Below are 17,290 nucleotides of genomic sequence, written 5' to 3'. Positions count from 1 at the left end.
GTGCCACTGGATGGTTCCTCCACAGGATGGGCAAATACATGGTTTTATTATTTTGGTAAATGAGTAGGTGGACTGACCTTTGGACCTTTTTCATCCATGACCCAGTTATTTTCCTGATGCCAGCTACAACAGATGCTGTAGCCAGGAATCAAGCCTAAGTTATTTAGGTTATGCTCAGAGCTTTATCCCTATGTGTCATTGGAAATAACTAACATGTTTGTTGAACATTTAATCTTATTAAATGCATCATTTAATTTTATTTACCTTTTCAGTTTTAAAACACGTGTCTAATATTTTAATTATTAATATACAAGGTTAACTACTGAATCTTGTGCATTCGCAAATACTGGCTTCATCCATAGCTACCAGATAGGTATATGATTATTTGCTCTCCTTAGATATGAACAATAATTGTACACTTGTTTTGCTAGATTGGTCTAGTTGATGGCAGCAAGTTACTATAGAGATAGGAAATGGAGTACTGTCCCTAGACAATGTATTATTACCCCCTGGGTAACATTTTGTCTGTGTGTGTGTGTGTGTGTGTGTGTGTGTGTGTGTGTGTGTGTGTGTGTGTGTGTGTGTGTGTGTGTGTCTAAAATGATCTTTGCCACTTTTCAGGTATTTTTGGTAACAGAGCTTTGGACAGCAATGAACTGAGAGCAAGGTGGGTGCAATTTATTTATTTTATTCTTGTTTTGTTGACTGGGCTAGTCTTATTATATCTATGGGTTCTTTTCAAAGGTGATCTGAGGTGGTATTCCTGCTACCTATGGAAAATTTGTCTTGGGAGCCAGGGAATTCACCCTCCTTTTTTGGCAGGAGTCACTGAAGTGATATTTTCATTTAGAAGACTATAAAGCAAATCATCCAAAAATGAAGACAACATTTTGCCTGGGGATTATGATGATGATGATGGTGTTACTCAGAGAGTTGAAATAAATGGCATGCTGATAACCACATTTTCTCAACATTGATTACTTGATGTGTTAGCATGAGAGATGCTGAAACAATCTTGTATACAAAGTGGTACTTGCAAATAGTGGAGCGATTTAAAGAACGATAAGCAATAAAAATCACAGTATTATGCAGATGATACAACAGCATTAATTAATCCTGTGACAGAGGAGTTGTTTACATAAGGTGAACAGAGGAACAAAAGTTTTTCCTGAAGACAAATTAATGACATCAACATCAGAGAAAAAAAATGCAGACGGGTGAAGCTTACTCTTGTGGGATGGCTGTAGATGGTCCAGAGACAAGAACAGACAAAGGGTGCTGCTACTCTGAATAAAACCACAGTTCTGTGAGATCTTCTGTAAAAAATAATATAGCATTTAATAGACTGTATGAGACAATGTGATTGAGCTGTTGGGTATTTCAGTTGGACAGATTGTCTGGAATACATCTGGGGTATGGATATTATGTTTATATCTCCAAAACTGTCACTGAATTTTATGATTGTGTTTAGCAATAAGCAACATCTGAAACCATGAAATAAGTAAAGTGTGCTGAATGTGTTTGTGCCAAAATAGAAATAGATTTCTTGAAGTTTAGAGTCAATGATCTAAATGAGGACATAACAAATATGCTTAAAGCAGAAGGTGATGAAAATGGTGGACATTATAAACTAAAGAAGAAAGGCAAAGGATATATTTGAATATACATGATAAAGGCCATCAACTTGTGCAGTTAGAAGATGTTGAAAATATTTTTTCATGCAGAGTGACATTGTTACTTTTATGGAAGTTTCAGACATTTGTTTCAAGTGTTCGATAAAAATGATTCATAAAATGTGGAGGAAAGGGAGACATTTGAAACAAAAAATGCACACCTGTGTGTAGCAAATGTGATCTTAACAAACACTTTTCATTTGACTATGAGGAAGAAAAAGAGGGAAACTGTGAAACAGAAGAAAATGTTTGTAATAATGATATTGATAGTTATACAGAAATCAGAGCTCTAGCTAGGTCAGGTGATACCCTAGCAAGTCATCAGAGTAGCATACCCTTTCTGACCAAATTTGAGCAGCAAAATAAAAAAGTCTTCCTTTGTTGTGAACCAAAAAAGGGTCATCTGAGGTTGCTAGCTGTAACAAAGAACTTATACTAGCTGCTTGCTACAGTTAGAAAAATTAGAGAAAGCATTAATCTAAGTAGCCATGGTATCAGTTACAGCTTCTTAAATGGATGCCAGTACCGCACTTGTGCCAGATTGGCAACTCTTCTGAGGTGCTGATCACAACCACCCAACAGCTTCCACTTGCATTAGCTCCCCCTTTATCTCACCCCTGTTAAGGTATTGACAGAAATTGAAGAAGCACAAGAAATAAGTGATCGCACAATGTTAATGGTAAGCATACTGAGAGAAAGAGGTCAAGTTAAGGAGTGGGAAGAGAGAATGGTAAAACAAATTTATAGGCAAAATGTGTTTTAAATACTATTATACAATGACCTCCCCATTAATATTCCAAAACGTGCGCGCTGATTGGTCAGCATGCCTGCTGTAAATCCAACTTATACTAATGGAAAAATGTCCAGTCACCCGGACTTTTTCCATTAGTATAAGTCTTTACTTTTTTTGTGTTAGACAGCAAAGGAAAATGGAAGAGCTCCGTTGCTGTAATCTCACTATGTTAAACGAGTTTAACATAGTGAGATATCTTAAAAAAAAGCAACAGAGATCTTCCTTTCTCCGTTGCTTTTTCTAAAGCTGTCTTGCTGTGTTAAACTCATTTAATATAGCGAGACAGATTTAAAAAAGGGAACAGAGATCTTCCTTTCTCCGTTGCTTTTTCTAAAGCTGTCTTGCTGTGTTAAACTCATTTAATATAGCGAGACAGATTTAAAAAAGGGAACAGAGATCTTCCTTTCTCCATTGCTTCCTCTACACACAGCTGTGATGTACTGCATAAGCATACGCATGTGCAGTACATCAGAACTGACCCAGGATACCGGACAGCTGCGGAAGGGCAGCATGGAGGCATTATACAATGCCATTATTTAAGAAAATATGTATTTTTTTCTTAAATAATATCATTGTATAATAGCAATAACCCACTTCTGGGTGTGGGTAATGCTGGATTTACCCATGGTTGTCTTTGTTTGGTGACTTGGGCTTCACCCTCGTGACTAAACCATACCAGCCATGGGTAAATCCAGCATTACCCACACCCAGGCATGGGTTATTGCTTAAATAGATGAGGATAAAATGCATGTAAATAAAAACCAGAGAAGTGAAGAATATAATGTTTCAATAGCAAAAAGTGTTAACATTCACAAGAAAAAGTAGAGATTAAATATTGTAAAGAAAAAAAAAGAGAAAATCAGTATTGGATAACCAGGTATTAAGTTGTTTGAATGTAAACAGAATTATGTTTGAGGTAAAAAAATATTGGTGTCAAAATGGGTGTAGATGATAGAATGTGCTGTGATAAAAGAATGAAATATATTCTCAAATGATTTAAATGCAGCAAATATGGATAAAGGCAATTCTTCTTGTGGAGAGAATTTATAGTAAAGGACAGGAATGAAGGAATAAAAGCGATTTTAAACAAAATACTGCATTGAGAAGTGTCAGTAATGTTTCAGCTTGTGAATGAAACCAGTAAAGAATTTTGAAGTCGAGTATTTGTGAAGCTAGAGAGTATATAATTAATATGTATGATAAGGAGAAAGCAGTGGTTTGAGAGTTGGAGCTTTAGAAATGTAAAGTATTACAGGAAGAAGAAAGAAAACGTGTTTACAAAAGTATCAAACTCAGAGTTTGATGAGGGTGTAAGAAGATTAAATGCAGATTCAGCAATAGGATTTGAGGGGTGTGGTATGAGTATTCCAAATGTTAAATGGGTGCACAAAATGGTTTTGCAAAGTTTTTAAATGAATGGAATCAAGAAAGGTTAAAGTATGGAGACATAACTGTTACAATGGTAAAGTACATATTCGGGAAAAAAGGTGAGGAAAATAAGCTACAGACTTGTGGCTAATAGTGCTGTAACAAAGTTGTTGCAAGGTATTAATGAAAATAATGTTGAATACGTATCGTGAAAACAGAAAAGGTATTAACTGAGGATGAACTCTGTGGGATGATTATGATTAGAGAAGTTGTAGATTTAGTAGTTAAAAGGGGTGCTGAGACAAAAGTTACTATACGTGACATTCATAAGTCTTTGACCTTAAAGCATGTACAGATTTGTAGAAAAATACTAAATATATATGGTCTGGGTAAAGAATAAATCATTTCAGAAATGTTTATGAGAATACTTATTAATGTCCTCTAATGGCTATTTGGGGGTGAGGTGAGCATGAATAAACATTTGTGATGGACTAAAACAAGGATGCCCAATATGGATATCCAGTATGTTGGACTTTATACACATTAATAATGAATATGATTATGGTACAGGTAAAAGAAAACATAAAATAAGTCAGTAGAGAATAATAAAAGGACTAAGTGTGCCTGTTTATGCAGATGTTCTAATTCTAATAATAAAGACTGCAATATGGATGGAACAGACACTAATAGAGGTACAATAAAAATATGAATTAAATTTCAGCTGAACAGAGTAAAGCAGGAGTTAAGTGGATAGAGTGAAAACTTAAACTAAAATTCTAACTTTAAAGTTTGGTAGAAAGAAATGTTTCAAAGGTTTTGGTTGCAAAAATAGAAAAAGCAAGGGAAACTACAAGTAGTAGCATGATATTTAGACTAATACTTCAGAAAAAATGATGGTTTTGACCATGGGGATATTAAGGCAATGTAATTACAGGACAAGTGTTTTCCATCTGTTAGAAGACTTGGTATTGCGTGTGTTACAGTTAGTCTTTTCTTTTTTATAACAATATAAACTTAAACTTGTAAAAATCGATGTATAATGGAAGGGGGAAAGCAGGTTTACACATACTAAATCTGGCAGTGTTTTCTGTCTCTGCATAAATAAGCTTAATAAAATAGTGCTGGGGAAATACTATATCAGCTGTCAAGAGTGGCTGTAACCCAAGCAGCCATGATGATATTTTGTGCTATCCTGATTGCAACCTACCATTCTTCCGGCCAGGGATATTCTGGCTTTGCCCTACCCATGTAGCCCCTATGGTGCCTTTCAAGTATGTTCTCATGGCCAGAAACTTCAAGGTACCATCATCAGATCATTTTCCTATTAAGCCATAATTGCACCCTTGCTGTCCTATGCTGGTGCCTGTGTCACTATAGGGGCCTCTTATGGCTTGCCCTTGGTGTGTGCACGTGTCTGTGTGTGTGTGTGTGTGTGTGTGTGTGTGTGTGTGTGTGTGTGTGTGTGTGTGTGTGTGTGTGTGTGTGTGCAACCATATACCCACTCCCCTTGACACCTTTCATCACTGGCTTGGGATAGGCATGTACCCCTTTGGTGTACGCAAGCCTGTACTTGCATGGAAACAACTGACCAACCAAGAACCCTCACTCCTTCTCCCATGATAGATGAGCCATCATAAGCCATTCTCTGTCATTTTACCTGGCCTATCTGCTCCAGTGACCAGGTTGAACCTGAAGTTGAGTCATCTGTGAAATAGTCAGGGGTCATCTCTATGTACCACAGAGTTGGGCCCTCTACCATGCATTTTTGATTTGAAAACTGCACATTTACTTATCATCCTTGTTGGTTGGTTAGGACATGATTACCTGTGCAAAGATGAAGTATTTTAGTAGTCTTTCATCATATAATTTGTCATCAAGAATCTCTGCTTCTTCTTGTCTATCTGATCTTTTGTCTCCTTGGTTTATTACAAACCTCAATTGGTGTTATTTGTTTTTCTTATTTTAATTTTGCATAGTGTGTTAAGCATTTATTATGCAGTCTGCTGCATTCATACTTACAGCTGCACTGTTTCAGTGAATATAAACATTTTAACATTGTGCTAAAATGAAAGTAATATATCTTACAAGAGTTACTGTGAAATAGCACTGTTAATGTGTTAAACAAAAGTGAACATGAAAGCCACCTCTTACCTTAGGAGTTTAAGCATTAAAGTTGTGCAATGCACAGAAAGTAAGCCTTGGAGATGTAGCAGTAGGACAATCTGCAAGTGTTAGCATGTTCTTAATGCTATCTGTTATAGAGCTAACAGCAGACACCAGACCTGAAGTAATGTTCAGAAGCGATTCCTCAGAGATCTAACACTGCACTACAGAGTGCTAGTAATGTCCTGATGCTGTCACTTTAGGAAGTAGCGATATACTCTTAATGAGTGGTGATATTTTGAATTTGTCTCTTTAGGGACCCACTGATCTCTCCCAAAAGTATAACAAAGTCTGGGCTTATAAAGAATGTACTGAGTCATTGATTGTGTTGTGTTTCTCCTGCACAGGGGCACGTCGTCTTTGATGCCACAGGTTCCCGAATGGCCTGGACTATGATTGAACAGTTACAAGGTAAGCTGCTCTAAAAATAGAGCAATATGTGCCAAGGCATTGTGCTTCATTTTAATTTGTTTTACTGGCTGAGAACAACTGAACCATAAACATTTATTTTCACTGAGACCCCTTTAGGGAAAACAAAAGGAAATATACCACATAAAATTTGGTTAAAACATTTCCATAAACAATTTGCAACATTAAACAGTTTCATATGAATCATTTCAGTTATAACAGATGTAATCAGTCTAAAATTATATTACAGTTTCTAATTATGGTAGATAATTCATGAGACAATATTAATCACATATTTATTTAATTCCAGATGAATCTTAATATAAATGAGTGATGGCAATTAGAAATAAAATATATTCCTTTTCATTTTCGTTTTGTGGCAGCTTTCTGTAAATTATTTATCTCCATTATGCTTCCTACTTTTGTTAGCTAAGGGGAGGAATTATACCTTTAAGGGGCCACTCGTAGGCAATAAACATTTAAAAAAAAATCACATTTTGATTCCTAAAGTGAGCACTTTAAATTACTATGAAAGACAGTAGAACAAATAAAGTATTATACATATAAATTCTCACCTAATGCTTATCGCTTCTGTAATTCATTGATAAACTTATAGTAATGCAGTCTCATAGCCACTGTATTTCGCTTCCTTTATTTGATTGGACTTCATTTTTACACTTATCTAATTTATTTATGTATACCATGTGTGTATCTATCGCAGCTTATTTGTACAATGCACACATTACTACGTTATATTTCAAGATAATTTTTTGGCATTATTCAAACCTACTTTTGTCTAACTCATCAAGAATATGATGAAATATTTGCATGCTTCATTTTAAAGGATTAACAATTAGTTCACATAATATAAGAAATGAAAGATAAAACTACACTTCTGCAATCACTATTATGCTGTCTTTATGCACTGTTAATAAACCCATTTCTTACTTGGAAATTAAACAACAAAGCTAAAAGGTCCATTGCTGCTGCTGCTATAAAGTGTATGCATTGTTTTTTTTTTTTCTGAATTGCTGAAGAGCATAAATATATGCATATAACTATAAAAACACAAAAATCATTGACTGTTTACTTGATACCAAAAAGTGTCAGTGTTTTATCTCGGTGTATATGTGTCAGACAGTGCCATATTAAGCTCATTATCCATTCTGCCTGGAGAAGCACCGTCTATGTGTCCCATATTGTACACTAGATCAGACTGCATAAAACATCAGTTTCATAATCTCTTGACTATAACGTATGCTGCAGGACAAAATGCATTCTTACTCTTCAAGTAAAAATATTGCGTAAGCTTCATCACCGTTTCAACATCATCAAGCCCACACCGTGCACGTTTTCATTTCTTTATCCGTGTTTACACTGAAATAGTTTCATATATTCCTTGTTTGGGATATGGTTATAATTTCTTTTACTGTGCTACTGTTACTCAACAGTGCAGTCTTAGGTTTAATAAAACTAGTGGAAAGAAAACCTGGTATGTCTACTCTTACTGTGGCACTGCTTAATAAAAATATTTTTAATACTACACATTGTATGCCACTGTGTTAATTTTGTCTTAGTTATTGTTTGTAGTGCATCTTGAAGCTTATCTCTTAATTATTGGATAGTTAGAAGAGCTCAGGTCTTTGCCTGCTGCCATTCTCCTAATAAAATTTGAGTTTCTCTTGTTCATCTCTGTAGTGTTTCACGGAATCTTTCTTCCAGAATATACTTTTTTGTTCTTACCTATTTATTTTTTATATAAATTTTACATACAATACTTTTGTATATGTGGCCTGCTATATTTGATTATCTGACTTCCACAATGCATCCCACTTTGTATTTCTGAAATGGTTCCTGCTTCTTTGTAAACGAACATCTTTTTTATGCTACACTAGACTTATTTTCCATTTATAAATATTACTTTTTCATTTATATAAAAGTCATTTGCCTTGTTTGAAGTTGAAATTACACTACCATTTTTACCATTGTACTGTTAACCCCTACTATAGAATCTTCTGAGCCTATAAGTGTTCCATGTAGACCATTACTGCACCCACTTAAATTGTAGGCAAATAAATAAGTATATTGTTCTGCATTATTCATAGGTGAGTACTAGGTTAATTGCCCTGAAGGGCCACTTTAATCCTAGCCAATATTCTGAGGTTAGAATCAACCCATGTATCTTGTGTCTGTGAAGTGAAGACCTTTACTATCATGCCAACCCCCCCCCCCCTAGAAAAAAGAATTTGTGCTCAACAGTTTAAACTCACATCCCTATTGCTCAGAGGTCTGTGCCTTACCACTGGTCCAGGAGGACATACAGAGTGTTACATGTCATTTTTGTGCAACTTAATCTGTGTTAAGAATATGACATACTTCCCTAGTTAAGAATATGACATACTTCCCTAGTTAAGAATATGACATACTTCCCTAGTTAAGAATATGATATACTTCCCTACTTGAGCAATGTGCAGGCCCACCATTAATAAGTTCTTCACAATAATGCGTCATGTGCTTATTAGACATACTGATTGATCGGTTGGCTGTTTGATTATTTGACAGAGTTATTAACTTGAATGATGCAATTTCCTTACCAAATCCTTCTGCAGAATTTTACTGGTACAGGTTTAGGTAATTACCAGATAGACAGATGAATAGATTGATACACAGATAGATAGAAAGATAGATATATATACAGCCAGAAAGAGATGTGGAGAATGATAGTACTTTCCTAATATTTTTCTTTTTAGGGACAGCACAGAGGTATTCAGCTTTGTGTGGGGCTTCCTGAATGGTGGTATAAGTGCGGGGAGACTAAACATATCATTTTACAATGTTTTTACTGTATTCTTTTGGTATACAGGTGGACAGCTGGGACACATTGTGCTCTAAACAGCAGGCCGTCAAACCCAATATCTTTATACCTTTTTCCTTATTCTAGCACTGAGCAGAGCTTTACTTTTGGGTTAGGGGAAATACCATGGTGATCACAGCACAAATGCATACACTTGCAAGCATAAATACCCTTCAAGTGCCCAGAAGTCCTAATATTTTACCAGGTTCTCTTTACTATCAGTTATCCATAAAGGGCATGCTGTTTATGAATTTCCAAAACAGTGAGCAGAAATTTTCTTTTAAGAAACAAGCTGTTTTCTTTAGATAAGAAGACAGATACAATCATATTCTGCAGTCACTAAATATTAACATTGTGAAAGTTTAACTGTGACCTATAATATGCTGTAATATCAGCCAAATTACTTTTGTTTGTAGACAGGTGCTTCCAGTGGCCACATTGCTCAAAGCCTTCACTCATTTATAATCCTGTAAGGGATACTTGTAATAGTAATGCTTTACCACATGGACAGATTACACATTGTGCTTCTGATTTCTACGTTTGTGATGTGGTGATACTATTGTTTTCCAGTTCAGCTCACAGTTTGGTTAAAGAAGAGCTAGGCTCCTTAATTAGTTTAAAAGGCCCTGGTTAGTAGAAGTGATTTGAGGATTAGATAGTCTTGGCTGTAGTGCATAAATGGTCTATATTATAACCTCAAACAATTAAGAGATCGAACGCTCTTTAATCGACCCCGTAAAATCGAAAGCAAATCCTGAACACACGAAACAGCGACTTTTTTCCCAGGGAAAAAAGATCACTGGGCCATTTGCGGGAATTTGCCATTTCCTCTACTGTGGTGCGATCTCGGAGTTGGTATATTTAAGTATGGGGGGTGGGGGGTGAAGCCCACAGTTTATTTTGTGCTTTATTTTTTTTTTTCGGAGCAACGATTTTTTCTCTGGGAAAAAAATCACTGTTCCATGTGTTCGGGATTTAGTGCTTTCAATTTTCAGGGGTCGATTAAAAAGTGTTCGCTCTTTTAATTGTTTGAGGTTATAATATAGACCTGTGCATAAATTATACAAAAAGGCTGAATCTGTGTTAGATTTTTAACACTTTAGCATCCTTAGAGCTGGACGTTTACTCTAGAGGACAACATGTTTCAGCAGAATCTTCCTCCATTGAGCTACAGCATCTGGGGACCTAGAGAAACGGGATTTCCTGTTAGATAAGGAAGTGATGGAAGTGATGAGAGTATCTATTTGTAGGAGGAACTAACTGATATCCTACTGGGTAAGCCAGTTAGACTGTCTTGTTTCTTGATGTATGGGATCTAGGGAGAAATCAGCAAACTTTGTTTGTTTAAAGACAAAAGGATTTCAGCAAGAAGAGAGATGTGGGTATAATTGTAAATATACTTCAGAAGCTTTGCAGACAAGCTCTACTGTATGTTTCAGGTCTGTGACAATTTTGTCCACAGTTAATATTTTGTTAGGAGATTCCTCTTATTGAAAGCAGGTTTTACAACCTATTAATTGTTAGACTTTAGTGAAGTGTTGGCTTCATTTCTTTCAATCAGCATTTCATACCCTGAAGGGCAAACCCCTACAGTATAGTTTCCCAATCTAGACGTGGGGGAGATAGTGGCTATTTTGAATTAGGCTTGACTGTAGGGGAAGATGGCACAATACCAATTAGAAAAATTGTTGGGTTTTATACACAGAAAGGGTGGTAGTGGCATGGACTCCTGGATAAATAAAATAACCTGCCATTTCTGAAGAGTGACTAAAAATTGCTGGTTAAATTATGTTAAAACAATGCCAGGAATTACTGGAATTCTGTGGCAAGCAATGGGCACATGATACTTTTTATCAGCATTTCCAGAAGTTTGTTTTGAGTACTTGGAGCATTGTGAAGCTGCAGAGTCCCCTCTATATGTTAGAAATGCATTTAACTCTATTACCAAATGTTAATTTTAGCTGTTTTTTTGTTTTAAGTCTTTCTTGTTGTAGTTAAATCATTTCTCAGTACCTCAGAGGTATTTATAGAGCTGCATTTTGATTAATAGATAGACTTTTTACATATACTGTCAGACAGTGTCTGAATCAAGGCTGTGCAGTCAGTCACTTCTTGATTGTCTTGTATGTTGACATTATATTGTGGCTGCTTAACATAATGGCTAATTGGCCGCTCCAGTAGTATAGCAAGATAATGCCTTGACTATGACCTAGGTGACCTAGATACATTTAGTGGCTCGAGCAACTGATGGAGAAGTATGGAAGGATGGGTGTAATTATCCTGGGGAAGTGGTGACATTGACATCTTCTGAGATGATCCGTAGTGGAGGCTGGGAAGATAGCAAGGAGTAGGTATGGTCCAAAGAGGAAGCAATGGTGAGCTGCCACAAAAGTGGTTGATATGCCAAAATGCCCCCATTACACACCCACCCCTCAGACAATAAAGATAACATCATGCGAAAGGGTGTAGGCAGACCATACAAGAAAGAAAAAAAAAACAGACAGATGCAGAAATGGCCAAGCTCCCAGAACACCCTTTTGATCCACAGCCAACCCCAGCAATACCAGAGTAAGTCTAGGTAGGAGAGAGAATGGCTCATATACCCAATGTAGAAATCAGGCATGAAGGTGCCAGTAATATGACAGAACGAGGGCCCAAAAAAACATAATGGCTCATTCTGTTTTGATAGTGGAGTTATGACAATGTCTTGGTTTTAATAGATGATTTAGTGGACATCAAGGTTTAATGGAAGTACTCTTGGGCATCCATAGGTTGTTCTACAGAGTGTAGTGTCCTTCATTAAATACCCCAAAATCCTAGGGTATTCTGTTTCAGGATAATAGCCTGCAGATTTTGGGCTTCAGCTGTGATGGTTCCCCTATTAAGGTGTTAAAGCCTTAGACTCAATATTCAGAGCCATGCTATAGCCATTTGAAGGTCTTGCCATATATAATTGGAAGAAGGAGAAGCTTGACAACTGGGTAGTCAGTGTAGGGCGTATAGCAATAAATTATTCATGGGATAACATTACTTGTTACTACTTTTTTGGTGATAGGGAAGGTTTATGTGTTGCCTCTCCAGTAAGATGCTACATTGTCAGTGCTATTTTTTCAAGGGCTTTTATGGAAAAATGTTTAGCCACAGTGCATAAGACTGTTTGAAGGGCTGCAGCTGGAGGTCAATGTTTGTATTAATTTATTTCTCCATATTTTGCTCACTATAGTGGCCTTCCAGAGATGCACCTGGGAAGGTGAAGTTCTGTAGTATAAATGTCCATCTTGGTGGTGATGATGGAGGGGGTTATTTTACAAAAAGTTAGGACAAGTCTTCAGCAGCCTAAATGATTACATAAGGTATCTTGTGCAAACAATGTTCTGGAAAGTATTCCTAGATCACCTTACAACTTTAAAGCACTGTTATTAGATGGCAGAATGTCATATATGTCCTATTTGCAGCAGATTGTCTTTCTCTTTTGTCTAATGGCAAATGTTTTGTGAAGAGTAATGTTAATTTAAATGTAGGCTGGAGAGTAGTTGTACCTTCCCAATTTGTTCAGTCCTTCAAGAATCTATGGAATACTTTTTTTCCATAATGTAGTGGTTTCTTAAGAGTTGAAAGGCCTGTTCAGGTCTGTGGAGGTTTCTGGCTTTCCCCTGGCTTGATCCAGTTAACTTGATGTGATAGGTATGGTTTGGCCAGTTATTGTTATGTATGAGAGGTATTTTTTGGCCATTTAACTTGATTTATGAGATGTAAAGTTTGGTCTAGAAAGCATTCCTATCTACTGCAGTTAATGTTATTTTATGTATCACTGCCTGGGTTTGGTGGCAGTTCCTGTTTTCCTATGTTTTATATAATAGCCCTTTTCAGATTCATGCTGCCTTAAAAGAGAACAAACTAACTGTACTTGTAATATATTTTACAGCATTGTAGTATGGGTGGATCTGAGTGATATCTTTGGATCTTGGATGGTTCCCTCTGAAAGGTTTCCTCATACAGCAGGTAAACTAGTTTAGCTGTTACTTGTGACTTTAGTAGTAAGACATAAGCTCTTCACTTTTCGGTACATACACTGAACTCGTTAACATCCCCCTGAGCTGCAGCCAACTCAGATAGATGGAACCTCACCTAAAAATATGAAAGCTCAGGAGTGTAACACTCCTATTATGCTGCATTTCAGTGTCAGTATTGGTGCCTTAATTCAAACACCTGGTATAGTGATAGAACTCACAGCCTTATCATTTCCCTGATATCAAATACTGTTGTACCACCTGCTGAGTAGCCAACACTAGGTACTGTAGTGCTAGAAAGTAACATCTGTCTCTTCCCATTAATGGATCATGGTCATTTCAGAGTGTGCTCATAACCCCAGGGCCATTGTCCAGACCTGCAGTATAAATAGTGGTGACCACAAGTTGGGGAGGGAATGGACTTACAAACTATGCCATAGTCAGTGAAGAAGTAAAGACTTCAGACACAGTTTCTAAAACTACTTTGAAAACACCCCATTTATTTTATTTATTTATTTTATTTTACATTTGTTGACCGGGCTGGTCTAGCTGGATATATGTCCATTTTCAGTAGAGGCCCGGGGAGAAAAGCTCCATGTGCAAAACAATATGAATAATACAAAAGACAACATATGGTAGACCAAAAATAGAATAAAAACAATATATAATAAAAAACATTTAAGTATGGTCATAAAAAAAAAAAGTCTACAGAATAATAGAAAAAAACACACATTTAAAATATGGTCATGAAGAAGTCTACAAAAGAATATATACAAAGTATATGATGGTAAAGCAGTTAAACAAAGAAGATAATAAAGAAGTAATTATGAAGAATGCAGTCACAGGATTCATAGTAAGCAGCTTTAGAAGGGAAGGGTAGCTGATGCAGGTGGTTATAGGGAGAAGAAACAGCAGTTAGTCAGGGATAATACAGGAACATAACCAGTGTTTCTTGAGATGAAGCTTGAGCTTCTTTTTGAAAAGTTTATGAGAGCAGAGAGTAGTAAGTTCAGTGGGTAGAAGATTCCATAGCTTACCAACGGTGTTACAGAATAGGGAGTCACCTGCTACATTGTTAGCTCTGCTGGTGTTAAAGAGTAGTTGCTAGACTACTAGCCATGTACCCATGGTTGCTAGAATATAATTATTTTTTCTTAGCATTTTTTGTTTGCAATTTATAAAAGCAGGTATGTGGAAGAATGAAGGTTTAATCACATTATAATTGAAAGAAGAATCATCCAGCTGGAATAAAGACATTTTAGTGAGTAGTGAACATCTGGAACTGGAAATGAATGAATATGACACCATTTGTATTAGGATACCTGATTTAATGAAACTGCTATTAGCTTGCAGCAATGCCGCAAGTATAAAATACAACATCATACATCTCTAACTCTTAGAGCAAGAAATCTGGACAAAGCCATAAATAAATGTGATACAAAAGCCCCAAAATAAGGACAATGTTTAAATATTGCCCTTACAAACTTAGAAAGTTGATAGAAAACAGGTTTTGCATTAGCATGAATTTTTCCGAAGGATATGAAGTCTGAAACTCAAATGTCTGTCATCATTTTCTAACTTCAGTCTTTAATGATTTGCCACTAATTTGCCAGAAAAATATGATTTTATGAAAAATGGATGAAAAGTATAATGGAAAAATGTGGACATTCTGTGAAAATCTGTACAGTTGAGAAGTATGTACAACACTATAATGATGCTTTACTATGCTCTACACACAGTACACATTCAATTAAAGAGCCTTGAAATTGTTTCAATTCCCCATAGTTTTTATGGAACTCTTTTTATTCAAAGCACAAGTTACCTTAAAGCAGATTAACAAACCAAAGGATCAGTCCCTCTAGATTATTTGGCCCAGTTTTCAAAAGACACTTCTAGATTTGCATCAAAGTTTGCCAAGAGAGCCTTATATCAGACCTATTTACAAAAACTACTTATTTTTCCAAGCCCGAACAGGGTGTGAGTATTTCTCTGCTTTACAGCCTTTTGCCCCCACTTACTAGGGAAAGATTTTAGAGAGAACATGACAAAAGTAGCACACACCCTGCTGTGAATAACTTCAGTCAAACATATAACAAATGCCACCAGGGATAAACACGATAAGTACTAACCAGTTAATTCTGCAGATTGTTTGCATGATGTTACAATGGATTATGTGTGTTGAAAGGCTATTGAACTGTCATCATGAAACTGCATGGCAAGAAGGAATTTCAACCATTATGCCAACCTCCCACCCCTCAGACATTTCTATTTTCCATTAAACCTCTTTTTTTGCAAGGGGCAAGCCCACCTGCACCCCTGATGTTGGGTACAGCCCTCTGTATCCCGAACTTATATGTACCAACTCTGAAAAAAAGGAATATTCAAATGGCCACCTCAGACTTAATATATGCAGCTCCATTTCTTTTTAACCATTTAGTCTCCTTGTTTAACAATTCAGTCTAGTAGGGCCATACATTTCAAATGGTTACTCTGCTGTGTTACAGAAGCCTCAAAATTCGGTTTGTTATGTTTTCATAGTATGTTAATGTTCTTGACATCTAACTCTAAGAAAACATTTTATATTTCTTACAGCTTAATTTGTTTAGTCACATCTTAACAACTGTAAAACTATTTTAAGTTGCAGTGGTTTAACTCAACAGCAAGAGCTGTACCCCATAAAAAAATATGATGTCAAAGTACTAGAGTTATCTTAAAAGCAGTTGTAAGGAAAATAGGGTTAATGTTAAAAGCATGCATGCATGCAAGCACTAAACTAATACCACCAGGTGTGGTATCATTCATCATGCAGCCTAGGAGGATTTCTCACCACTTGTAAAAGTAGAAGGTTAAGGAATCGTGGCCAAACCTGATATTTTCTTTTTTCCATTTTCCAAGAAAATCTCAAATCTAAACTGTTTAACTTATGGAGGATGCAAATGATTTTATGAATTTTATTGTTTCTGTCTTCTGTGGGAGACCATTTCTGTACAACTTTAATTTTTATGTTTACGCTACATTACATTTCCTTGAAATTAGAACCATCAGATTACAACTGCTAAACAAAAATTGTACAAAATTGAAACCCTAAATACACAAAAAATTCAAAACATATGCACTTGCAGTTGTAGCAGTACAGGGTAAATGCAAAAAAAAAATACAGCAGGCAGATGTGTTTTATGGAGGAGGTAGCCACCCTGGCACCATGCCCACTACTTGCCTTCATTTATTATTCCTACCCCAAATTTGTTCTTTTACAGAGAAAGAAAAGTCAGTAACAGACAAATCAACTGCAAAAGTTTTTCTCCTAGGATGCTGCAGCTCAGAGAACATTCAGAAGCATGTATGGAGAAGCAGCAACATGTATATGCATGTATATGTATGTGTGTCTGTGTGTGTATATCTATATTTATATATATATATATATATATATATATATATATATATATATATATATATATATATATATATCAAATAAATACATGTATGCACATAGATGTATGCAGTAGCGTAGCTAAGCCAGGGCAAGAGGGGCAACTGCCCTAGGTGCAAAGTATTGGGAACGCTAATCCTAATCATTCTTTAATGCAATCATTCTTTAATGCAATGCTTTTAAAAGCCGATTTTGCATTTGCAGTCATATCTGAGCATTGTAGCACTCCATGTGTGGTCTAAACTATAAATTGTAGCAAGCAGTTTGCTACAGTTTAAAATATAAAAAAAATCTGTTTTTTTTTACTAAAACCTGAGCACTTCAGTCTTCTGTGCAGTCAGGATAGAAACTGCAGCAACTGTTCACTATATTTGTAACAAGCAGTTTGCTACAGTTTACAAGAAGGATTTTTTTTTTGCGACTAGCACTAGTTGCAGGCATAGTATAAACTGTAGCAACTGTTGCTACAGCTTATACCCTAAATTCATCAAATGCTACAGCACCCATGTTTTAATCTGAAAAAAGAAATGTGTGTGTGTGTGTGTGTGTGTGTGTGTGTGTGTGTGTGTGTGTGTATATATATATATATAT

At 36.1% G+C, this 17,290-nt stretch overlaps 1 protein-coding gene across 1 annotated transcript in view; it reads left to right on the top strand.

Annotated features, from left to right (window-relative positions):
• Positions 1-17,290, top strand: part of LOC122812080 (gamma-aminobutyric acid type B receptor subunit 1-like) — a 4,315,174-nt gene that overhangs the window by 3,322,410 nt on the left and 975,474 nt on the right. The window contains exon 15 of the mRNA XM_044084348.1: positions 6,345-6,408. Within this exon, the coding sequence (XP_043940283.1) occupies positions 6,345-6,408 (64 nt within the window). The remainder of the gene's footprint in view (positions 1-6,344; positions 6,409-17,290) is intronic.

This window comes from Protopterus annectens, chromosome 9.part0, assembly GCF_019279795.1.
Source record: "Protopterus annectens isolate FY-2018-M chromosome 9.part0, PAN1.0, whole genome shotgun sequence".
Taxonomy (NCBI): Eukaryota; Metazoa; Chordata; order Ceratodontiformes; family Protopteridae; genus Protopterus; species Protopterus annectens.
Note: the sequence above shows the minus strand (reverse complement) of the source record. Positions and strands in the feature narration are given on the sequence as shown.